Source organism: Drosophila bipectinata, chromosome 2R (assembly GCF_030179905.1).
Source record: "Drosophila bipectinata strain 14024-0381.07 chromosome 2R, DbipHiC1v2, whole genome shotgun sequence".
In the NCBI taxonomy this organism is placed as follows: domain Eukaryota; kingdom Metazoa; phylum Arthropoda; class Insecta; order Diptera; family Drosophilidae; genus Drosophila; species Drosophila bipectinata.
In genome coordinates, this window is record NC_091737.1 from 11487574 (window position 1) to 11514410 (window position 26837).

The 26837-nt window shown below is 43.5% G+C and overlaps 1 protein-coding gene across 3 annotated transcripts in view; it reads right to left on the minus strand.

Moving 5' to 3' along the window:
• The window catches only part of Pgant9 (polypeptide N-acetylgalactosaminyltransferase 9), a 52395-nt gene that overhangs the window by 21901 nt on the left and 3657 nt on the right, over window positions 1–26837 (minus strand). For 2 of the 3 annotated variants that reach the window (XM_017252794.3, XM_017252793.3), the window contains exons 2-6: window positions 17362–17431; window positions 7875–8667; window positions 2218–2586; window positions 2000–2164; window positions 1062–1255 (exon numbers count right to left, since the gene is read on the minus strand). In XM_017252794.3, coding sequence (XP_017108283.2) covers window positions 1062–1255; window positions 2000–2164; window positions 2218–2586; window positions 7875–8271 — 1125 coding nt within the window. In that variant the 5' untranslated portion in view covers window positions 8272–8667; window positions 17362–17431. The remainder of the gene's footprint in view (window positions 1–1061; window positions 1256–1999; window positions 2165–2217; window positions 2587–7874; window positions 8668–17361; window positions 17432–26837) is intronic. The other variant, XM_070277932.1, reaches the window with a different exon arrangement.

Consider the following 26837-nt stretch of genomic DNA (forward strand, 5'->3'; position numbering starts at 1 on the left):
TCTTTTAATTAAAACGTTAAACCAATAACGGCTGAGGAGAAAAAAATGAGAAATCTTCCGCCGGCAGTCCTTGATTGCATTCCTCGGCCCATTGGAATGCAAGGTGAAAAGTGGAAAATGGCTTAGCCGAGTCGAAGAGTAGGTTTTCCCATTCACACACAGATACTGGGGAAAACTGGAGAGCATATGGGCAGCGGCAGCAGCTGTCAGCGGATCTGAAAACCCATCGACAGTTTCGAATGTCCATTTGTGGAGCTCTCCGGCCAACCCTTGGCCCAAACCCCTGTACCACCCCACCCACTGGCAAAACCATTTTTGAAACGTGCATGTGCCAGTGGGAGTATCTAATTGCTTGTCAGTGTATGGGAAAACTTTGTACGTGTTGGACACAGGCGGTCATAAAATGCGAAAACGACGTCTGCGTGTTTTCCAGGATAACTGAAAAACAGAACTTCTTAATAAATTTTCAATATAAAGTGTTTAGAACACATTTCTCCAAGGTGTGGCTATAACTTTTTGTTATGGGTTTCTAGAAAAATTCTTTAGGCTTTGAAGCTTTTCCTTTAGTTCGTCCTTAGCATAAATTTGGTAGCTCATTCGCGGAAGGGAAAACGACTCTTAGTTCTAATAGCTCATATGGCAAACGACACATTTGTGGGCTGTACGTGAGAATGAGTGCTTCCTGCCCCGCTTGCCACACCGCTCCTGCCACACGGTGTGTTTGTATTGACAGCCGCATTCCCTTTTCACGGCAAACATTCAGTTTTTGTAGTCACGTTCGAGCGCTTTAAGCGGCTTCATGTTTTCGGCACTCCAGCGTGGCAGAGGGAAAGGGTGGTGGTGCGAATGCCACTAAACATGGGAAGGGGGCGTGGGATATAACCATAGAAACCATCGCGTAAAACAAACATAACTAAAAGCAAACACACGACGGAATAAATACCCGGGTATGTTTAAGCCAACCGCATAAAAACCCCAAAGCGAAAACTTTTCGCGTGTGGGCCAGGCCATAATCCGCTTCTGGCCCGAAAATTATACAATTTCGCCTTGAATAGACTTACGTTATGACGCTTCCTTTCACGTTCCGGAACAGCGTGCCAGCTAAACTGCAGATTCCAATCGAATCCACCCACATTGACGCCGCTAGAATCGCGGTAGTGATACTCCAGGGTATCGTCGCTAATCACATCAATTACGGGACACACAACAGTGGTCGAGTTCCGGGCAATGCGGTCCAAAAGAGGTTCCAGCCAGCCTGCAAGAGAAATGGGTATTTTTAAGTAATTTTTGGTCATCCATCATCACGAGACTTGCAGACTCTTGTGGAAAAATAATTATTTTTCCTCTTCAGGACAATTCGTGTACTTTTTGGCCAATATTTCTCAATAAACCTAATGGATTGCCTTTCTTCAGGCCCTTCAGTCTTAACAAAAAACCAACCAAACGAATAACTTCAACAGACTAGGCTTAATTCGTAGGATTAAGAGATTTTTGTACAGACCAGTGCAGGGCCAGGCCTTGTTTTATTGGCATCAATTTCGGCCCAACGGATTTCGTTTGATGGCCATCAAAATTGAGTATCACATACAACGTAAGACATGCCCATAAACGAGATTCCATGGAGAGTCCATTGGGGAAAAGGAAAATCTCAGTTAGCAGAAAGATTGTAAAACAGGCTCTGGCCGAGGGAAACAAAAAAATAATTCCATCCCACAGCACATTTAACTTTGATTTCTCGGATGATTGTTGCCGGCCGTTTGGCAGCTGCTAACATTAAAATATTTATTTAGCCTGAATTTTTTATGACCCGAAAGTGACTAGCAAAAGTTGGTTAGTCAATTAAGAGCGAATTTGGGGCATTATTTGGTCAATTAGCATATTGGCCAAATTGCAAATTGAACCGTTAAATGACAGGGATGTCAGAGGGCAGGAAAAAAGGGCTGCCTACTTTCGGGCGGCCTGAATATTTAATTCCATTTAATTTCCGAACGAAACTCACCTTCTGTGCACTCGCAGTGGGAGTCCAAATAGGTGAGAACCGGGGACTTGGCATGGTTGGCGCCCAGGATACGGGCTCGGATAAGGCCTTCTCGTTTCTGACCCCTAATAATCTGGACCTTGGGGTATGCGGCGAAGTAATCCTCCAGCTGTTTCTTCAGGTGAGCTGTAACGAAAGCATATCAATGCCAACACAATCAAAACTTGTTATAAACTTACGCATATCACTGTAGTCATCGACAAGGATTATCTTGCCAATTAAATGCTCCGGTGACCTGTCCAGCACGGAGTGGACGGTCCTCAGCAGCACTGTCCAGGCTTCGTTGTGGAAGCATATAATGACATCAGTCGCGGGCAGATTGGTCAGGTACTGGGTCGAGTCCTTGCACCAGGCATCCCGGGGATCCGGCAGGGAACGATGCACCGATACGAGATCCGAGACATATTGGTTGAAGGCGTTCTTCGTCCAGCCATCATCCACCGCCTTCTTCATGTCATCCGGCATTTCCTTGGGCAGTCGCACTGGCTTGCCCATCTCGCCGGGATTCTCATCGAAATTGCCAGGAGGATCAATCACTTTTTTGGTATCTGCAAGGAAGAAGAGAGGAAGCAGGTAGAAATGTTAAGTAAATGTTGACATAACTTTTTATTTGCCTCGAAAATTGTGAGTCGAAGGTGAGTTGGCAGAAGATAAAGCTTTGTTATGCGTGAAATTTACGACAAAATACTGTACGAGGATACGCAGACACACGTTGGCAAACAAAATTCAGTTCCTGTTAGTGCATTGCACATGAAAAGTTGCCATCATCAGAGATGCTCCTTCACAGGGTCATGAAAAATCGTTTGCCTTGCAAATTCCCTCATGTGTGTGTGTGAGTCCTAGGTCCTTTTCCACATCCTACGATACTACCATACTGCCATACTACCATCCCTTACCCCACCCCATACGTGTTTGTGTCCTTGCTGTGCATTTTATTATTTCGTTATTTGCATTTGCATGGAAATATGAAATTCTCCTGTTCTCAGCTGCTTCCATTTCTGGTGCTCGGCTCCTTTCTGGTTTTTATGCGATTTGTCAGCCACAAGTGACACTTATTGGGCATCGCCTGGATGCCTGTCTGTGTGTCCTGTCCCTCTGTACTTGTATGTATGTGTGCTCGATGTCCTTTGGCAACAACATTAATGTTACTGTCAGGGATAAAAAGGGAGACACAACCTGGCAACTGGCAACTGGGGCTCTTAAAGAGATTAAAATTTAATTAAACGAATTTCCTTTTAATCAATTTTATGGAATTATGGGGTTCTATTAGCAAAGTTTTTTTAACCTTAATTTTCTCTTAAGGTTTTCATAATGCAAGCCACTTACTATATAGAACCGGTTCAATTAAAAGCCCATAAAAACTTAACTGAATTCTTGGCCACAAAAGACTTTAACTGGTTTCTTCGTATTACATTTTTTTTTCTGGATGGCCACCGAACTTCTACTCAAATCAATTCCCACTCCAAATCGAGAAGCAACATATTCCCCTCCTTGGTCAACTTTCAGTCATGCAAAAACATTTCAATTACCACAATCATTTCAATTTCAATAAGCATAAAAAGCTGGCTGGAAAATAAAAAGCCATAAAAGGCTAGGAATAAGTGGGTTGAGTGGAATGCATGGGAGGATACAGACCGCATTATGCTAGTCACAGATATAAAAAGGGCGCCGGATGGGGGGCAGGAGAGGGCTTTGGCTAACCAAGAGGCCAATCAGCCGACAATAAATTTGTTCGCACAAAAATGAAAAATAAGAGAAAAACCATTAAATCGCCCAGAGGCGGCGGCTCAAAGGAGAGTCAGAGTATGCTAAGAGGTAGGAGGCACAGGGGACACATAAATTTTATGATTTGTCGCCGGTTGCCGTAGTTACAACTTCATTGCGGAATGTTCACGCGTGTGCCAAGGAGGACTACGGAGAAGCATCCTTAGTTCCGGATCCTGTTCTCATCCGGCTGCTCTCCCATGGGTCCAAAAACCTAGACCACACCCCTTTTGTAACGAACTTTTTTGCATGCTGGGCTCGCACACGCATCATCATAATAAAAAACAATAAAAAATAATATTGCCCAAGGACGCGGAGGAGGACTAGCAGGGACGGTAACTGGATTTTATGTCTTTTATTGATTCACTGTAGCATATTTATAGCCTCTTTGGATATTAATGATTCCGGGCCGGCAGCGAGGCGGGAACCTTATCCCCCATGGTTCCCCTTCTCTCGATTCGGGGTAACCCAATTATAGTCACGCCCTGGGACAAAAGGTGAGTCCGACAAAGTTGTGTTTTATGGAAAGTCACAGTTTACATTGCTATAAATCCTGGCCTATAAATATTCCTTTAAAAGTATTCATAATTTTTATTCACGCCAAGGTATCGAGTTTTTATGACCAAATCATTTTATTAAAAATTTTATAGACTTTTCTTAATTATTTTTGATTGGAAATTCGTATTCATTTGGGAGTCTCCTTTATATCCTTTTTGTTAAAAATTTCTATCCATTTTTGTAGAGAGAAATTTCAATAAATTCTTATTTTTTTCCATCCAATATGATCCTGAAATTACTTTCAACTTTTATGCATTTAGGAAATCGAAATTGACAATTTTTTGTCGAGTTTTCCGCTCAACACTGCGTATACGTTATATTTCCATGTCCTGGCAGCTGTGAAATGGGATGGGCAGGGGGAGAATGGGAGAGGGGTAGCTGGTGGATGATGGGCTATGCGGGAGAACGGGGTGTCCTGTGAAGACAAAAGGAGACAATCGCAGTGAACAGAGCTCAAGGGACACGCCTGAGCGTGACAGGAAGCTATAAATGTTTTGTTATAGACAGCGACAGCAGGTGGAAACGGGAGTGGGGGGCGAAGGAGTGCTTTTGGGATGGATGGGGGCGTGGCCACATGACAAATGCCTTTCGGAGTGTGTGTGCTGGAAATGTGTGCTCGTATTTGTGAAGGCATCTGACAGGGCTGCCAGACTTGCCTGCGTGCATGATGTTTCATCATGTTTTCCGCATAAAAGTAACATAATATGCCAAAGTACCGTTATTTCGCACAATGAATGAGGTTAGATTTGGCCGCCCAGGGGCATAGGGGCTCCATGTGGACGATAAATAGCAATAGACATGCGAGGAACAGATGAGAATCCATTTCTGGGATTAGCATGCATTGATTAAAGCCAGGAACCGGGCAGGAGGAAAAGAATAATGAGGAGAAACGGCCGAATCAATCTGCCTCATGTGTCATAAAGGGGGCATCCGGTGAGGAGGCGTGGTCGCATTGCCATGTATATATAAAATCATTATCGCTGCTAAATTGTAAAAACAAGAATTATGCATATATGAAGCGGCAGGCCTAAAAAACGCGTCTAAGAGGGGAAACGGCCAAGAGGAAGGATCGGGCCAGCGATCAAGATAGCATGCCTCGAAGGCAGGTTCCCGTGTGTAGAGTACAGCACTTAAGAAAATCAAAGTTAAGTATAATGGCATTATCTTACTAATAGGGCTTAGTTTTTTTCTCAGTGCCGGTGCCGAGCAGAGTGTGGGGTTGGTTAAGAACTCGATGCTAGCGCGCGATAAACGTCGTGTTGCAACCACGCTCTCCACTCGAAACCCTCAACTCTTCCCATCGAATCTTTCGGTGGTGGTAACGTGCCCCAAGGCCAAAGCCAATAAGTACAACAACACTAATTACCAGCTATGAACACAGGCCAGAGCAGCTATGGGGGAATCGCAAAAGTTGGCCAACTCCCGGCCGGAGGAGCCCTTAGACCAGCCACAGTGGTAACAATAGCCCCCCATTGGGAATCGTTTTCGAGTTATAGCCCCTAAAAGGATGATCTATTCCAGGTCTAGCTGGACCAGTCTTTTCTATAAGAATTCCCTTTCAAAGCCATAAAAACAAGCTTAGCTTATAAACCTTTGGCTAAAAGTCTGCTGAACGACTTTTAAGGGTCTACTATAAAACGGGCTTATTTATAGATTTTATTGAAATGTTTCTGGCTAGACCTACTACACTGTGCCGAGAAATCAATAGTTGGCCCTTTGCCTCGGAGTGTTGGTAAACGTTTGTAGGCTTGCACACAATTTTGACGCCATGGGGCAGCTGCTGATGCTGATGCTCAGTCAGATGCCTCCGACGGACTTGCAGCATAAGGATCGGACATGGGACATGGGGCATGGGGCATCGGGCCCAACTTGTAGCTTTGCCACCTCTTCTGCTACGGCCCAGATGGGGCACGATGATGAGGCAGCCCAGGCTGGCGAGGAGTGGAGTGGAAAACGAGAGATGCAAACATGATATGCGAAATTGCAAATACGTGCATTGTCTGCCGCGGAAACTTGGATGTAGATCTGCCAGCTATCCAGCCATCCAGCTACCCAGCTAGCCAGCTTCCCAGCACCCCAGTCCCGACTGACTGACCATCCAACCGACCACATGCTGATGCAATCTTAAATGCTTGTTCCACATGCGAGGCAATAGATGATGCAGAAGGAGGGCTGGCCCGGCCAGGAAGCTACAAGGCCTACAGTAGATATCCCCACCACCTGATCTCCAGGTCCCCTTCTCACCGCTCCTCTTGTGAAATTCATGGCTGGCTGGCTTCGGTCTGGCTTCATTGATTTGCCTGGGCGGCCAGTCAAGTGTCCATTCAGTAAAAATCGCAGGGCCAGCGCCTAAGCCCCCGACTTGATTAGTAAGTAACATTATTTCTCTGTCCCACCGAAGCTTAATGCGAATATCTATGCCCCCCCTACGGCTCGGCCTCCTTTGGCCCTGACATTGAAAATGTTGCTTGGCAGCAATTCCAAGTTGTTAAGTGCGAGTTGGCCGGGTTGTTCGGGTTGTTAGTGTTTGCCGCTAGCATCTTCGACATTGTTGTAAAACTTGTTAGAAATTTTCCTAAAGGCACACAAAGGCGGTGGCCGAAAGGAGGAAGTGTGACAGCAGCAGCAGCAAGTTTCCTACAGAGCTAAAATATCTTTTAGTTTTTCTGGCTTTTTCAAATCGATTTGAAGTTAAACAGGGGTCTTGAATGACAAATAACTACTATTTCTTATCGCTTTAAGGCAGTGGTGTATTGTGTTTCAAACAAAGATTGTGTGTGTTCTGGATTTCTTTCAGTGCATGTGGGGAAAATCGTGAGGAGGAAAGCGAACACAGGAAAGCAATATGTGTTATTATCCCCCGGTTCGGTTCGGTCTCTTTCAGCATCGCCTGACCCAAAATGCAATCTCCCAACAAGGATTGAGGATGTGTGACCGTAAAATACGAGCTTGTATAAATAAAAAATGGTTAGACGATAGAATAGAATCCATCGCAGGAGGAGTGGGAGCTAGAGGAGGAGGAGGTGCATGGTGCGTGTGCCTTGAATTGATGGGAATTAGTTGCAAGCGATTGCGTGGAAATGAAGTGCAAAAAACTCAACTTTTAGACTCGATACTGGGAGAAATACGAGTGGATTGCAAATTCCGATAACAAGAGCGGAAAATGTCATCTGAATAGTTCGAGGGGCCGCCGGGCAATTGCGGGGCGACTGAATCGGAAATAAATGTGCAACTGATTTCAATGGAAATGCTTATTGCTCTACAAAAAGGAAAGAGGGTCTGATAAGCAAACCCCAGTGGATGCTAATGGACCAGGAGTGCGGAAAGTCAAAGGAAATCCTCCAAAAAAATGAGAGCGAGCTTATTTGAATGAAAACTTTATTGAATAAAAGGTAAGGCCAAGTGGAATGGAGTGGAAAATGTTTAAAATGTGTTTAAAAAGAGATACAAATTTGGATATATGCTTTAAGAAAGTACCTTAAGTAAGAAAGTACATTTAAGTAAAAGAACTTACCATCTTGGGGCTTGGCCTTTGCCACCTCGTGGGCCTTCTTGCGTGGCTTCTTGTCCTCCTGTGGCTCGGCCTTGCGCTTGCCCACAGTGGGCGGTATGTCGGCCTCGTCCTCCTTCTGGGCGCCGCCAATCACATTACCGTTGTTGTCAAAGTCCTCGCTGTCGGGAGCGTTTCTCAGCGGCAGGGCAATGGGATCTCCCAGAGCCGGCGCGCCTCCGCCTCCGCCTACGTTTCCCCCGGCCGCAGGTCCGCTGCCAATCCCACTCGACCCGCCCTGCGACGCCCGCCGCCGCGTGTCATCCGTGTAGACCAGAAAGGCTATGCAGAACCAAATGGCCACCAGAAAGGCCACCAGCTTCACAATGGTGGTGGAACGTCGTCGCCAGATGAAGGCCATCTTTGGTGTTCCGGAGCTCTGGGCTCTGTGGTGCTACTCGATGATGTTTTTATTTCCCAGAAGGTGCTAATGGAAGCAGCTATCACACCTCCTGCCTCTATCACTCTCTCAGTTTCTTTGTGTTTTTCAGCGATTGTGCTTTCACTTAGTTAGAGAGCAACTCTGGGGCCGACAACATTGCGTATACGCAACATTAATCAAAGCCTGGCAATGATTTATGTTTCAGGATATGTGTTTCTCGGTTTCCAATTGTTTTTTCTTCTGGCTTGGATATGTGTTGTCCTCTTGGAAGATATCAAATATGGTTTATAGCAGTCTGTGCTGTCAATCAGTCTGAACCGTGTGGATATGTGCGAACCAGTTGCTTAACGATGTACAGAATCTTCTGGGAATGTCCTGCAAATGAAAGGCAAACAGAAAAAGGGATCAGATTCAATTTCACAGACCTCAAGGGCAGGTGAATGCAATTAATTTATTGCATTAAGCCATTAAATTGAAACGCAAATCAAATAATTGAGCCATTAAAGATAATATTGATTTTTGATTTCTGCAGCCTCGCTTCTGCATCATCTTTATCTTCATCCTCCAGAGCCGATGCTTCTGAGGCTTCTGAGGCTGCTGCTGTTGCAATTAAGCTTCAAGCTCTCAATCTACGGCCTCGGCACAAACATAAAACGACAGCCAACATGCAACTAATGTCAATATTATATAATTGCAGCAAAAACCGCATCAGAACTTTGTACCGATTCACTGCCCGTCCACCCCGCTCTCTGCCTTCCCGTGACCACTTGAGTGGCTGCCAGGTAAATGACATGGACACGCCACTTGAGCCCCGAGCCAACGAATCAGAACGGGACAGAGTTGGAGTTACAGCCGAGTCCATGCCCTAAGCAGGCCAGTACACAGAGAGATATTCACTTCATTTCAGGGAAATATCACTCATTTAGAGATTAAAGTTCATCCCAGTGTAGTGCGGAGTGTGGTAAGTGGCAGGTGAGGGGGCTCGAGTGCTTGCCCCACAGAGAGCAAAGTTGCGTGTCAGGTTGGCGCATTGCATCCACCGAGTGGAAGAAGCAAATATGGCAAAAGAGCCACAAAACAAGAAATTGTGGTTCCCTTCCTTGCCTGCCTAACCGCAGTTGAATACCCTTCGATGCTAATCCAATTAGCGACTGCGTGGTGGGGAGTGGGTTGTGTGAATGGTCAGTGTTTGAGATTGAATTCGATAGTGGTTTCCATTGAACTCTGGGAAGGATTAGTTTCTAAAGCTGGCCAACTAGTTTCCAAACAAATCAGGCATGAAATTCTCATTAGAAATGTTTGAAAATCTGCTGTAGCCTCCTTTATTTCTTCATGTGTATCTCCAGGTGCCAACCCAATTTGCATTATTTTCTATAGCCTTGGCTACCCAACCGAACACGCTGAAAGTCCATTAGGGAGAGAGGTATGAAAGAATGGAAAATGAAAACTAATAAACATTAAAGAGGGCCGTGATCGCGGCCCATTGAAGGCTTCTTGGCCAGCTGGTGCACCAGTTGCAGTGGCCCCTGCTAATTGACTGCACATTCTGTTGGCTTAGAGGATGCCAGGGTCAGCTGGGGATCGGCCAGTTTCTCTGGGGCCAATGCGACGCCAAGGTTATTAATTCGAGAGCCATGTAGGGGGCACATGGACCCCTTTTTCCAATAGCCCTTTGCCCAAGCCCATGTCCAAGCCAAACTAACTACTACGGCAACAATGTGTGCATACAATAAATACAAGTTAATTACTTCGTGTGCCTTTTGTTATGGCTCGTTGGGTTCAAGTGCCATCAGTGGGTTGTGGATACTGGGTAGTAGGGAGACCCTTCTCCCAAACACTCTACCACCACCCCCTATGATTTTCTCCCCATGCTATGTTGGCAATTTCCGTTGTATGCGCTTATAAATTGAAAACAAAAGAGAAAGACTCCGGCAGGGGGTTAGGGAACAGCATGTCATGTCCTCACTCAGCTGTAAAAACAGCAACACACACTCCCACACACAACTACACAAGGTTTGCTCTGGCAAAATAGAGCGATTAAAGTTGGCAGACAGGTCGTTAGGGGGCATAGACTATGCCGGGGGCACAGTGGTTCAGAGGGGCTAAAAGGGGGGACATGTCCAAACCAAATGTTGACAATCTCAATTATTATATTCAGAACCAGCCGAAAACACCGACCACCGACCATTGACGCTAATTGGCGGACTTCGGTTGACGGCTTTCATCAATTTATGAACTCCGATTTTTGGTTTCGCAGTCACTATGTATATTTCCTTAACCATTTGCCAAGTAAACATCAAATTTCATAATAAATCAACTGACTGTCCTGCTAATATTCCTCGAACAATGTCGCATCGCTATCCAGGTTTTGATTATTAATTAAAATGCGCTGCTGTCATTGTGGAATTGGTTTCCCTGCGGTCCACGCGGCGTATGCGCAATATCGGGTTTTTTTTGGGTTTTTGGGGTTTTATTGGCTTTGCTTTTGGTTTTTGTTCTGCAAACTCCCATTTTTACCATGATATCGTAATATTAAATGGCTCTCGATGGGGGAATATGTTCCTCTCTAAATTGCCATTTAATGGAAGCTTTTATTTTGATTTTCTCCTGGGTTGTTAGTTTGGAATGTTATTCATTTTAGAGCTTAATGCACCACATACTATAATATAATTTGGCTTAAGGATGGTATTTAGTCTAATTTAGAACACACTAGTATGGTTTCCATTTAGGCACAACAACTAATTAGAACTCTGAAAAAGCAATTATGTTTAAGCCAGATACACACTATGAGTTTCAGCCTGCAATTATGTTTATTTTTCCTAAACTAAAATGCTTATCATCGGAAAATTTCTTCCTCATTCTTGGCTAATGATTTGTGGCTTTGTTTTGAAAAAACCCCCCAAAAACTATGCAATATCTAGATAAGGGCCAACAACAAATCTTCCAACAGGAAGTCAGCATAAGTAGAGGAAATAGGTAACGACCTGATTGGTGTTGCTATTGTGGCGATGACAGCCAGTCTTTCCTATTCTCAGCCGGCAGTTTTTTTCTCCCGGGGCTACTTGTCTGGGCCTCACCTATTCCACCTGTCTTATCTGCCCATTTGCCGGGCTTTCGTCCCGTGTTGGGCCTTATCGCCCGGCTAATTGACTGATAAGCGAGTCGAGCAATTTGTGCGCTCCCTGATGAGTCTAGTTAGTGTTTTTTCTTCTTTTGCTTCCGCGATAAGATACCTGCAATTAAATTGAATAGCCAACGAAGGCAGGTGAGCCAGCGAAAAGCAGAGGCATTGAGAATTGTTCCTCGAAAATTGCTTTTAGTTTGGATCGCCTTATCTCGCACCGACATTAATCAGGCCTTTCAAAAATAATTACAGAGATAATTCGTCGAACACTTAACTGCAAATTAAAGCGGCAAGGAAAAGCCTCAGTTCGCTCGTCTGGGGGAAAACCTCAAATTACGCATAACAAAGTCCGAGAATTTTCGCATTTTCTTCGCCAAAAGAATGGTACACGAAAATGGCGGAAAAAAGTTTATTGTCGCGGTTTTTCTTCCTGCTCTTCCTGCCAGTTTCTAGCTACTTTTTGAATACTTTTCCTTGGCGATCATTTGTCATTTTCTTATGCGGAAACTTTTCGTGGGCGATGGGCGACGGGCGGGTCGAGAAAATGGCTGTGCATTTTCCCGCTGGCTGCGGTTCACGCAGTTTATAATCATTATTATTTATGCAGACTTAATCCACAGTTATTAAAACGCAGCCACAAGAAACGCCCAACCCACCGACTCCTTCGCTCGTTTAATATTCATTTGCATTTGCTGGCAAATGAAAAGTTTTCAGTTTCTAATGAGTTCTTCGAGTCTCGAGTGCATTGAAAATAAGTCGCAGATGTGTCAGAGACCAGGTCATAGTTTGTCCCGAAACTTTTTAGGGGAATTATGTCCAACCATAAGTCAAGTTCCATAAGTTTGGGATCACAGAGAACGCAAAAAAAGAGGAGCACTACTAGTACCACTAGAAATAAATCGAAAATTATTTTTTCCACTATCCTGAACTGAGCAAACGTGTTTCTTCTGGTTTATGGGAAATGGGGAAAAAGCGACCCCAAAGTGGCTGAGAACCCCATAGCCAGAAAACTGGTAGATAGATGCCACTGCCACTGCCAGTTTCAGTGCTACTACCATTTTCACCAGCATTGATGATGATGAGGCTGCTGCTGCTGGTGCTGTCGCTGCAGTTGCAGCTTCGGTTCGTGGAAAGAAAGTTGCCATGGAGAAAATTTAATCAAAATATTTGCACATCCGCCAGCAGCGTGAAGTTGCCAAGGCGACTAGAATTACCAGTCTAAGAAACAGACCAGCATCTGTGGAGGAGATGCCAAGATTGGGGCAGTGGCAGTGCGGCAGTGACAGGGGCAGGGGCAGATGCATGGGTTTGCTGAAAACAGACAGACAGGTCTTCTTTTTCCGAGCAGCAGGTACAGTGAGAATCACAGCAGAGTCACGCAAATTGGAATCTCAGCGAATGGTAATTGAATTTGACTTGGTTTCTGCTACTGATGGGGTGAAGCTGATGAATATTCTTTGCTTAGAATGTTTCAAGGCTTAAAAAATCTAGAATCCTGTCCATATGAAATTTCAAAATTAATTTCATAACTCAAGAAACAATAACCAAACCTGTTCCCTAATTATGTTCCCTAATATACATTTTCCGCGGTTCGAGTGCCCACCGTCTGTGGCTTAGACGTCTCTGCCAGGCAGAACTCCTTTTGGCCATTTGGTTCATGTCACGGAAACCAGTCAGACCTCATTTGGGATAGCAAATTCAACCGCTGCGGCGCAACTTCTTCATCTTGACGATCAACTTCATTTGAGCCCGGTGCATCACGAAACGCTTCGGTTTTTCCAGCCGGCAGGCAGGCAGCATCTTTTTAGCCTGGTTGTTTTCTTTGACAATTATTTACCGTTGGCGCTTAACTGTTAATTTGCGAGCAAGGTAACCAGTTTAAGCCATCGACCACCGCAGGACAGGACAGGCAGCATCGACCCGTCTGAGCCGCATTCTCGGGCCAACAATCGGAGGCATGCCACGCATTTTTTGTGGCTCTTAATTTGACAAACGGGAGCGCAAAATGCATTTCACCTCCTCCCCGGTGGCAAATGGGAAAATGTAATTAAATGTTTTTCATCTAACATCTGTGTCGTATTTCTACCCCCCCATGGCTTATAGTTTTTTTGTCCAGTTTGCAGGATGAGCGAGTGATAGCCATTAAACTGCAATTAAGTAATTGCCAGTCCGGAGTCCGGGAGATGTATGGCTTTGCCATATTTCTGTCCAGATGGAGGCAATTGACGAATAAATTAATTCGAATGTTTGGAAAGTTTTTTGCCAACTTTGTTTATTGGGAAGTTGAATGAACCCCCTCTGATCTCATCATAATTATCGAAGCAGACATCCAATCTATGACAACTGGCCCGCAAACTGTTTCCTTTGTGGCCAGAAACTTGTCAAAAAGTCAGAACAGAATTCCGTCTAATTCATTCAGCAACTAAGTCCGAACTGTCCGGCAGAAACTTGCCAAACTTGTTGGCCAAACCCAACCCGAAATCAGACTACTAACGAAACCAACAAGAAATCTAAGAAGCGTTCAAACCAAACGCAATCTGAATTCTCTAGATTTGGTTTGCGGACCACCAGCTCAGTTTCCATTTTTTTCTTTTTTCATCTCTTGGCATTTTTCGCTGACCTTGCACTTGCAAGACTTGGAAACAAGGTCAGCATTTCTTAAAGGCTTTGCCAAAACCAGCTGCTAACTAATTTGGAGCCAACTCTATGTTGGCCAAAACAAATAAAAATAAATAACGAAAAACGTTTAAAGTAGAACTCGCAATGAGCCGCAAGGAAATCAATTGTTCATTTGCATATGCATGAGTTTTCCACCTGCAGTGTCCACTTTTCCGCATTTTCCCTCTGTTTTATTGCACGACCTCAATATATTTATTTGTTTGCCTTTTCGTTTCGATTTTTTTTTTTTTAGATTTTTTTATTGTTGTGCAGTCAGAGCTCCCTGCCCAGACTTCCCAGAGTTTGAAGTCAAAGCTGTTCCGGAGGCCCTCAATTCCATTTCCATTCCATGGCGTTTTTCAACCTGACCGGTCGACGGCGGCATCTTCACGATTTTCACGGTTCGTTCTTCTTTTTTGCACGCTTACTTCGCTTCTCGATGCTTTTCGGCCGAAGCTTGGGCCTTTTTGGCCATTTCGGCTTTTGTTTGAGTTTCGATTTTTGTTGGTTTTTCCACCACTTCACAGAGGGAATTGCATTTTGCCGCTTCCACTACGCTTGGCCCTTGGCCAGTTTGGCCATCAACTTTGGCAAATTGAATAAGAAACTAATTTCCAACAAACAGTGAAGTATTTGCTAGAGAAACCTTCGAGTTGGCAGACCGACAAATACCTGAGTTTCACAAAACTATGAAATATGACTAATTTATGTTATTTTTCTACATATGTACATAGCTTTCTGTAGTCCTCCAAATCCCATAAATCCCACCAAATAGAACCAAATAGGATGTTTGCCAAACTAGTCAAACGTAATAAACCACACAGAGAGCTATCAGCGTTAATTCTGTTTATTCAGGTTAACAGAACAAACAAAATCAAAGCCAAAAAAAAATTAATTTATTACCAACAGAAGGATTGGAAAAGGATAGAGGAGCAGGAGGCTCGTACTACAGGCTCGTAAACAGATTTAGATTTAATCAAATGATTGCCCAGAGCTTGATTTGAGTTGCGAGCGGCTGCTGGATTCGGTAATACTCTCAATATATTTTCAATGTGGCAGCTCGATTAAATATTCCACACCATGGCGAATGTTCTACAGAACGACGCGGCGACGGGCCTGCGGAAAAATGTTTGCTGCGCCGGCCATGAAACATGAGAAATGGCAACAGATTTTGGCCAAAACACACACACACACTGCCTGTGAGGGCGGCACGAATAGCAATAGCAAACTATCATCGTCAGATTTTATATAGAGTGTTTTTTTGGGTCACCCATGGACAGCGTATACTTTATTTTATCTCGTTTTTTAGGGGCCCTTTTTGCCGGACCCCAGAGGAGTGGGCTGCGGAAGATAATTCGGTTTCGTTGTGGCGGAAAATGAAAAGCGGAGTAGTCTCGGGACAGGCCGGAAAAATCGAAAATGTTACGCCTGAAAATTGCCTGTCAAATGACAAAAATGGTTTCATTTTCTGTATGGTTGTCCTTCGTATATTTTCCTTTTTCCCTAATCGCTGTTGGTCATTTTTCCCTGTCTAGGCTCGTAACGTGCTTCTATTATATATTTATTTTCCTGCCTCGTCCCTTCCATCCAGCGCCACAGCTCCCCCACATTTTTGTTAGCAGCAGATTAGGGCCCACATTCTGTGGTCAACAAATAAAAAAAAAAGGTCAAAAATGGAGCACCGAAGGGAAGGATAAAAGTTGTGGCACTATGCCGAAGAAATTGAAAATAACATTTGTTGGAATTTTTCGCCGAGGTTCGCCATGTCCAGCAATTTGCTTCGAGCCAAGTTTTGTATATTTTTTTTCGGCAAAGGTCAGAGAAGGAGGACTGGAGATGACTGGAATTTGATCATAAACGATATTGCTGAAAGTTTATGGAAATTGGATCCACTTAAAGTTTGTCACAAGGTCCTTGGGAACTTGATCTGCTTTTATTAAACTTCCTTAAGACTAGGCTTTCGTTGGTAATTAATTATAAACTTATCCTGCGTAAGTCAGAGGCTCTGCGCTTAATTTCTTATTAAATCCATTTGCAGTTGTGCCATTCGTTAAAGCAAAATCAATTTGGAATCCCCCGGGAGCTAAGCTTCCTCCACCGGATGAAACGCATTGAACCCTGCAGCGTTTTCCCAGCCACTGGACGCACACATATCGCTGGTGGATTACGTTGCCGATGCACGTTGGATATATGGCAATTACAAACTGCTTAAAAGCAAATAAATCGCTGCCAGGCAATTGCATCGACGATGGTCAAAGGATAACGAGTATTTGTGGAGCTGCAGGAAATACAATAAATACACATAAACATATATATAAGCATTTGCCGGTCCATTTAATGAGGCAGCAGAAAGACAGAACTGCGCCAGCGACAGCGGCAGCGGCAGCTCGTTATCCCTGGACTATCTGAGGATCTGGTTCTGGACACGAGCGACATAAAACTGTCAAAAAGTCGCCTATATAAATCGCTAAACTAAATGCCTTTCATAGTTTAATGTCACCTCCAGGGATTTGAGCCAAAGGAGCCCAAGGCGAGAGATCTGTGTGCAAAGAAGGGTCCCGACCAGACAAGGTGTCTCTATCTTAGGAGCATCCTCGTCCAGCAGCTTCCACGCCTCGTTGTCATTAAAGCCGAATGAATTATGCAGTAGCCCAAGTGAACTACTTGCAGTCCGTCCTTGGCCAACAAAGCAGATGCAGTCCACCAGGGGAAAAGTGCTCTCAAATAGAGAAGGTTTCTTTCGAAGCAAATGGGCCAACCCTTTAGATCCCTTTCGTTTTTCTGTCTGTATCATACCCAAGAGACCTGGAAAAGACAGCAAAGACCATTCAGCCAGTTGACCATCTCTTGTCGCGACTTGCAGTTTGTTTGTTGTTTTAATTAACTAATTAAGATTTTTCTAGTTGCGCCTAGGTAGAACCGAGGGCGAGCAGTCGCCCAGGTCTAAGGAATGCCTGCATTATTTGTTGCAGCCGAGTTGCTAAGGACCCAATTAACCTTTTATGGCCATTTGGCACAATAACGAGGCCAAGAGCGAGAGCCGGCCCTGTCGCCAGAGACACACAAAAGCAACAGAAACCAAAAAAAAAGTCGAAAAGGCAAACAGCCACAATCGAGACAATGAAACCTGGTCCTGGCCAGTTAGTTGGCCAAGTTGGGTAAGTAGCCGGCCATGTTCAGTGAAATTGTTAGCCATATTTGGCGCACAAAACAATGGCTATCATAAATTCCAGCTACAAATTGACATTGAAAATTTGTTTGTTTTTTCTCTCCATCTGTTGACTTACCTTTCCATACAATTTTTTCTCCGGTTTTCTTGATTTTCTTGATTTTGACTCTTTGGATTTTGTCTCGAAGCTGCAAATACACAAAAGGAGTCAGGTATTTGACCAGGTTTTAATAGATTGCCCACTTTCAGCCCACATTCAGATAATAAAGTAATTAGTTAGCTTATAAAGGATTCTGAATTTATGACACTGGCTCCATATGCTGGCCGTGGGAGTTCCACTTCCGCTCTGGGCCGCCACGCACCTGGAAAATTTCCCATAATAATGCCAGCGATTCACGAATTACGCTAAACACAAAATTTATATTCCTTATTTATGGTGATTGTAAAAAGTGTTTAAGTGGATTATTAATTGTGTGAATTCAATGCAATTAGAAATTATACAGGAAGTGCCATTAAACGTTATAGATTTAACCCATTTTTTAGCCAAACATTTTCGTTTTGGGTCACCAGCCAATCAATATGGTTACAGACTTTTCTCTTCTCCACTCAACTTGGCTTTCTCCTGGGCCCAATTCCAACGCCCACATGCTCGGTGTGCATATTATCGCACATTTTTCCTGCTTTTTGCCATTTTTCCCCCAAGTGTCCAAACCGGTTAGGTGTTGGCCGATGATATGCAGCTACTCCAAGGCCCACGAGGACGGACTGGCGGACAACAGTTTGGCACTAAAGTCAGATCCAATCGCTTGGCATGGAGCTGCTAAATAATGTGGGTAGCAACCGTTCGGCTGTGGATGTGACCAACTCACCCAGATACATGGACCCGACACCCATTGCAGCCGCATATCTGACGGCTAATTGAAATGGCAACACTAATTAGTAATGCTCTAAAATGGTAGCTGCACTTCCCTTGGCAACACAAAAGCCAGATAAATCACAGCCTGCCTGAAAACAAAACACAGAAGCGAGAAACGACAACAATATGTTGTGGTCCCGATCAGCTTAAAACTACTTACAGGAACTGACCACCCAGACTGCTGAAAACATCGATGCCATCGAGTTCATTAAAGTAAATGGTGGTCCATAAACCTTAAGCCGATTACAAGAACGATTCCCCGCTTTGCCGAAAGGGGTTCCTCTATGAACCTCTCTTCCCGAAAATAAATGGCGTAAATTATTTGCTAATGATCGTGCTACAAAGAGGTCTCACAGAAGACCGACTTACGTCATGGGGCTATCATCATCAGAGTCAATTTTTTAAACAATTGTCTTGGGGTCTTGACCACTCAATGCTCAGTACTCACGGCCCATTGCCGCATCCCGCATAATCATCGATGAGCGAAGGTCACGTGGCTACAACTATACACGCGATGCTTCTTTCAGGTATTAACTAAAGCCGATGCTTGGATTTACATAGCTGGAAAACCAGTTATCAGAGGCCTCGTCATCTTGGCCACGAGCTTAGCTCTTATTTTGGATGTTTTTCAAAGCTTAGAAATAGGCGGGTTCCATGAAATTCTTTCGAGTCAATAGAGCATCGCAAGATGAACCTCTAACAACCGCAAAACTAATTTTCTCTTTTTCGAAAAAAAGCAAGCAATTATTTGGGTTTTAACTTTAACATATTTAGAAAACAATAAAAATTCCCCAACAAACCATCACAGAAGGAAAAAAAGAACCAAAAACAAACGGAAAAACATAAAAATGCCAGGTAATAATTTCTCGCAAGTTGTTTTCGCTTCAAAAAAAATTCGAATTATTTACGGAACTACCATGGACAGGAATGCCCTTTCCCCTGAACCCCAACCAAAGACGTTCCTCTCGAGTGGGCAAAGGACAAGACACTGATGTTGTTGCTGCCCCATGTTGCTCGCCCCAGTGTTGTTGTTGTCGTGTCAGCAGCATCCGGGGAATGCAAACTGCAAGCTGCAGGTTCGGTTCGCCTGGGTACTACGGTGCAGAGATGATGCAGTTCAGAAATTGCAAAATCATGCAATTTGTGGGCACTTCGAATGCAATCAACAAAACTGTTTGATTTATGATCATTTGCAGTTTGCACTAATTTTTCAAATCACAAAAGGCCGAGGCCCACAAAGCCTGACTCGACACAAAAATTAATCATCGCAGAGGCAGGCCGAGAGCCAAAAGATAGATATTACAGATACAGAGACAAAGAGGAAGCAGTCTTGAAGGATGGGGCCCAAGGAATCATTACAATCAATAACTAAAATCGATTTTGGGCCTTAGTAGGCCTTCAGTAGCTGTTTTGTTTCGTTTTAAATGCCAAGTGTGGTCGTGACACGTTTAAAAAAAGTTTAAAAACCTGATAACCGAAGAGTTTAAGGTTTAGAGTCTTAGTAGACTGTTTTCCACTGTGTGGCTTAGAGACCTCTTACAACTAGTCCCTAGGGCAGCCCTTAGTGGAACATAGACGAAGGCGGAGTCCCCAGACTTGTAATTATGCTGGAACTTCCTCTCAACCGAGGGACCAGCCCTAGGACCCTGGCTCCTCTGGCAGCTCCCTTTTTGCATTTTGATAAACGAGGCAACCCCTCGCCCAGACTTTGGAGCGATCAGTCTTTACAACGTCTTCATTATGAATTATGCGTTTTGCAGTTTCTCGGCTCCCCCAGATCCCTACATAGATTCCCAGATACCCAGACTTCAAGTTTTTATCTGAGGCTTCCCATGGGACATAACTTTTATTTTATCGCCCCGAAACGAGGCAGAAGGACTGCTTATCGCTGTCTGTCTCTGTGGAGCCAAAACTTTTGCCAACATGTTGCAACTAATTACATAAAGCGACACGTGCACGTTGTAATTTTATTTGTTACAACTTGAAATTAGCATGAATTTGCTAATTAGCTGTGATTGTAAAAGTTGCAGGCGAAGCGGCGACTGCAGCGCCATATAGCAGGTATGTACGTACTGACGACATAGATGGCCTCGTAGAGGCTCTGTATCTGTATCTCACAGCTACACAAATCTGAAGCTACTCCAGACAATCTGAATTATGTAGCTTGGCGACAGAGAAGCCACATAAAACTCTTGCAATCTATTTATAAGCTTATTTGGACCCCCTTTCATAATTTTTGATTAATGGGCTTGGCTTATCACTGCCAGGCTTATCAACTAGCAAATATATTAAAATTTTCAACTAATAAACTCATATCAATTGGCCAACTTGCTTGGAATTCCACGAATAAGCTGACAGCTTGACAAACTAATGATGGCGAAAGGAAATCGAAAAATAAAGTCTGTCAGATAGGCCATATTTCACTCCAAAAGAGACAGTACGTCTATATATATATTTGTAAACACAGAATGTTTGTTTTTTGTGCAAAATTCTTTGCCTTCTCCTGCCTGGTAATGAACTCTGAATTTTGCATTTATTATACTCCATTCCTTTTTAAAAATAAAATGTTTACATTTATTTAAATTCATGTAACTGCTGTGCAAATTGTATGTTTTTTTGGGTATGGGCCTTTTGTTTTCATAGAGCAAATGAGGATTATGCCGCATTCAGCTTTTCCAGGAATTGTAAAAAAAATAATTTCATAAATGAATTTTTATATCTCATCACAGATAACAACAAAGGGAGGCAGAAACTGCCAGGCATTTGACAAAAAACATTACCCCAAATTTGATTAAACAAAAAAACATTTATCGCGTTTATTTATGGATGATATCAGTGGGGAAAAAAATAAAAATATAATAATAGAAACAAACAAAAAAACAGCCTTGGGGGCATCATCGACAGTGAAAGTGATCCAATGTGGCAGATGATGATGATGGCACAAAAAAAGAGCTGAACAAGAGTGACTGCTACCAGCATTCATGGAGTCTCGGGCATTAGCTTTACATAACTCCAGACAAAGCCAAAAATTAGCAAAGTTCAAAAGAAAATATGAAAAAGTATAATCATGACTTATGAAATATGGAACGGGAAATGTTCCGTGAATGCCAATAAAAGTTATGTAAGGAAGTCATGGCAATTATGATTAGAGGGGATTAAAAGCTTAATGTCATTTTGGCATAAACTTTAAATAAAAAAAATGCAATAATGCATTTAAATTAGCAATCGATAAAAGGACAAAAGGCTTAAAAAATTTGCACAAATTCCAATTTGGAAACTAACTTAATTAAATATCCAGAGAAGCATAAAAAATGCCCGCATAATGTTTTCATTTCCATCTAATTACACTCTCACTTGGCTAAACTTTAATTGCAACCTGATAACGATATTCCGCCCAACGCAGTGCTGCTTTAATTATTTTTTTTCTTGATCCAACTTTCTTTGTTTATAAACAAAAAATGAAAAACAACAAACACAATTAGAGTGCTCAACATGTTGGAAGACAAAACAGGTGCCCTCGACCACTGACAATAGGCCAACAACAAAAAGTAACCAAATACAAACAAGTGAAAGAGTCGGCACGAGGGCCGGTGAAAGAGACAGGGGGGGCAAGACTGGCATAAGTAAATAGCTGTAAAAATCTCCAAAAGGCAATCAGACGGTTGTTCACCTGGTCTTGGTTTCTTGTTTCAACGCCGCAACACCTTTTGGACCGTGCCCAGTTTTATTTGGTTATGTTTTTCATTCTTCACCCGATGTTCTTTTTTTTATATTTTTGGTTAATTTGCCAACGTGCCTGGCATTCCACTTCATGACTCGCAGCCGTCCATGTCAATTTGAATAGGTTTTTTGGCCAGCTACCGGCTCCCGGTCGGTTCGGGGTGTTTTCGGAATTATACTTTTATCTGGCTCTATCTGTAACACATTTCGCGGGTGTTGATTACCAGGCGACCCACATAACCACTGACAACTTGGCTTCATCTAATTAAACTTGCAACACACACAAACACCCAGGCAGCAGCAACAACAAAACATGGCTAGATCCGATGAAGCAGACGCCTAATTACGGCTCAATCAACTGGGCCCGGCTGCAACTTCAACTTCAGCTAGAGCTTCAGCTGTTGACTGTTGATTGTTGGATGTTGCAGCCGCTGTTGCTGCTGCTGCTGGTGCTGCTGATGCTGCAGGGCTTGGAAAATTGCCTCATGGCGACCCATCGCCATCCAATGGGTTACCTAACTTCCAGCTTAATGACTTCACTTCACCGGAGATGGTGGTGGCATGCTTTAAATATTTTGCGGCACCTGAATGCATTTTACAAATTTTTCTCCTTTCTGTTGCAACATGTGATAAATTGCAGTCAGTTCGGTTTAGCCAGTTTATTTCTATATACATTTTTTCAGGTTTAGGCCCACTCCTGCTCTGCTCTTTCATCAGCCTGACATTTCTGGCTAGGATGACTCATGAACTGCACCTTCCGAATAGGCCCGGCACCAGCCATTAACATTTGAGCCTCAATGGCTCTAAAATGGAGGGGGCGCTCGCTGTCATCGTCATCTGCATTTGCATTGAAAAGTGTCGATATTGAGGAGGGACAACATTATACGATTTCCTTTGGGATAAGAGACTTTGAAAATAATAATCCACAAAAAAGTATCATCTTCAGAGACTGTGTAACAGTGATGATGCAACATTTGCCACAAATGTAAAAAGTTACGAGTAGAAAAAGCCAAGGCATCCATGGCTAAGTAAAGTTTAATGCCCGAAGGCCGAATGCGCGTTTGACTCCAGGGGTTGTATTCATTTTTCTTTGCTAAAAGTTGTAAACTGAAACCTTTTTGTGTCTGACGGTTGACGAGGATCAGGGTATAATGAGTTGAACATCTGCCCAGGCCCAGAACCTATTCGAGCTATTTGTTAATAAAAACTTAATTGAGGTGCGATGTGCCAACTCTGCATTACATCATCTTGTAAATAAGACCCCTAACTGATTGATTGAAGGCTTAGAACAGCACTAGACAGCACTTTTTTTAAGTATTCTATTTTAGTGTTAGCTATTAGCCCACAGACTCGTATCTAAACAATGCCAAGTTGTCTGGATAGGGTAACCCAAATTCGTTTCTGATAATGCCAACGTCATTGGCACCTTCCTGGTTAAATGCCACTGATACGGCTCTGGGCCCAGCTCACCTGAGGCATTTTCCATTGGCATTTGTGGCAGTGTTCAGTGTTCACCTGAGGCCCCGGAGCTGAGCTTCACAACTTTGCTGCCTCAGCTGCTGCTGCGGTTACGGTTTAATGAACATTCATGCCTCCTAATGCCAAAACCGAGGAAACACTGAAGAACTCTGAGCTCTGAGTTGCAGCAAAAACTATATACAATATAAAACAAAAACGCGAAGAAACTAACCGAGTTGGGGGGAGACCGAGCGTGGGGAGAATTGCAACAGGTTTCTGTTGATTGGCCTTTCGGTGGTGTCGGTGGTGCTTTATTAAATCTTCTGCTAGCCATTGTATTTGTATTTTATATTTCTGTATATTTATTTTTTTCCAGCTCTTGGCTGCCGCTTTTGACAGCCATGATTTGTGTCCGAAGGTTAGTTCGAGCCATTAGAGCTGCTTCTGCTTCTGTTGGCCATAAATTGAAGATAATTTTCTGTTCTTCGCATCTATGTTCTGGTATATTTACGTAGTTATGTGCTTTAAAAACATCCATTGTATCTTTGTGAGGTGGTGTGGAGTAAAAAATGATTTTTGAAAAGTAAACAAATGCTTTTGTTTAATATTCATTCAATTTAGTTCGTTTATGCTTTTCTTGTTTTCTATTTGAATTAAGTTGTGTGTGTTTGAATTCCATTGAATATTTAAAAACAATTATCAAGCTAACAGGTAGAAACAATTGTTTATTGTTATGCCTTTCAGCTATGACCTTACACTTCTCTTATTAAATATTTCTTTCAATAACCCTTCCTCGAGACCATTTAAACGAGCATCTTCCCACCCATCTAGAGTATCTCTCTAAGAACTTCTAAGAATATCCTCATTAGCTTTGGAGGCAAAACTTGCCTGAACTGATTCGCATTCAAATCGCTCGCCAAAACTCTTCCTTTGCACAAATGTATTTATAGTGAGTTCCCTTCTTCTCCACCCCTTGACGACTGCTCATTGCCATTTCAGGCACTTCGGCAAATGACGGCAATTAAAACTTAGATGCCCGACTGTTAGTGTCGCTTAGTGGCCATCAGAGCTTCGGCTACATTTAATTATAACTTGAGGACTAATTGTGCGTTGTCCACAATTAAAAATATCTTTTGGAGGCGGGTGGGGGCAGCAGAGATTTGTTTCGGTCACAGATGATGGGGCAAGTGGAGCAGAAGTCGGCAGTCTGCGGCTAATTGCCATCGGACCCAGTCCAAATCCAGAGCCTACTGGAATTCTGCACTGCTAGCCTTTGGTTTCTTACTCTTTTGGGTCTATCGGATATTAAGGATAAGAATCCAACCCTTTTCTCCAAGTGCATCCACTGCAATGACAAGACAAATGTTGGGACAACCAGCAACACGACTGCAACAGCAACAGAAACAGCAGCAACATGCGGCATACAACATACAAGTTTTGTGGGCCTACAAAAGAAACTTTTTATGCAGCTAATCCAATTCGAAAGCAATTTCTGGGCAGGAGTGGGAGGGGTTTGGATAGGATGTAGTTGTGCCTGTTGAGAGCCCCCATTTACATGGCCTAAGTCCATGTCTGGGATCTGCCCACTTAGCTGCCAGACTGCCGGGGGAGGGAGAAGCCAACTTAGAAGACGAGTTCATTGAATTCTTCTCGCTGGGTATTCGCCAAACTCGTAAATTTTCAACATAAAGGAAAAGAAACCAAAAACAAAAAAAATAGCCAAATCCCAAACCAAACAGGTTCTCCTGCATCCACCAAAAACAAAGATACTCCCGAGACGAGACTGCCTGCACACACATATATGTATGTATGATGATGGTTTTCGGAGTGTGTGAGTGTGTGTGTTTTTTTTTCGGGGTCTGCATCTTGGCCAAGTGGAATGCGGCAGTCATCTGCCCCGAAATTCAAGACTCATCTTGGGACTCGAATCTTGGATTTTTGGGCTTTCGGGCAGTTGGGCTTCTGCTCCGGCCAGCTGCAAATGCATAAAAATCATCGCAGCATTTCACTTTAGGCTCCGGCTACTTCGATTAAGTAGCTGTCAGTATATGTATCTGGTATCTTGTACGTACACACGAGTATCTCGTCGCTTCGACTTCGTCTTAGCAGAGTTGGGTGAAAGCGTTCGTGGTCCGGATTGCATTTTCATTGGCGACCTACTTCCATTACTAGTTCGCGCCTTATCGAGTCCCGCCATCAAGTGTCAAGCAGTTGGCCAAACAAACTAATTGACCCAAACAGGAATGGTAATCCGACCGGGGGCCAACCGCGAGAATTAAAAGCAAACAACAACAAAAATCACACAAAAAGATTTGTATCTCTGGCAGAACAACTCAATCCGAGGGATCATCTTTGGGCTGCTCCTTTCGAACAAAAGATGAGCGATTGCTGCCAGTCATCGTGCAGCGGCGGTGACCTTTCAGCCGCTCTATTCCGGGCCATCAATCAATCAAAAATCCAAACAAAAAGTATACATTTTTCTTTAAAACGGAAATGAATCCACGCTTTGGGCATTAACAGTAATTGTGCAGGCACACAGATACATGCATACATACTCGCAGATACATTTGTATCTTTCATGACGCACAATCGGGTTTTGGGTCGCGCTATCCTGTCTCTGCTTCCCACTCCCACTCACTTACTCCCCCCACACTGGTCTTAATGACCTTGTAACTCAACTGTCAACTGTCAGCGCACGCAGCAGCAGAATGGCCAACAGCAAATCAATAGCCCGGCCCGGCCGCAATTTATAGTATCCATGGCCATAAATTGGCCGGCAGCGGGCTTGTTGCCCGACACACACATGTCACAGCGACTTGGGGGCAGCGGCAAGGAATTGTGGCCGAAATAGGCAAAACCCATAGGCCGACCAAATAGATTGTCTGCCAGGGGGGGCAGGGCGGGAGGGGGAGGCAGCGATCAGAGGCGCAGAAGCTCTCATTATCATATAAACAAAAGGGTTTTGCGAGTGGCCCGGCCATGGACATGCCAAAATGTTTATGATATTTATGAATTTATGAAGAAAGTCTTGCTCCCATGTGGCCCTCTCATAATGCTTAAAACATTGTATTCATTCGGGCTCCCTCGATGGGGGATATGTGACGGCAATTTATGAATACGGAATGAGAGCACCAGAATTTATGCGTTGACTTTAAAAAAAAGGTCTTCAAGTTAAGCAATTTTTATGATTTAAGGTGACAGCATAAGGGAATAAATACATGCTATATGGCTGGCCAGATTAAACTCAACAAAATCCATTCAGTTTCAGAATTTGCACCATTAGCTCCCAGATAGCTAGACTTTTTGCGATAAACATTCCCCTATTTGTGTATATTATTGCCAAAGAACTGCTTATCGCCTTCTAAAATTCTTCTTATGTAGCCTCTTTGTTTACATTACTTAGTACAATCTGGCGGAGATTAGGGGAGAGTGGGCCGGCTGAGAGCTAGTAAAATATGAGAAACCGGCAAATACAAATAGTTTGTGCGATATCGCAGCAG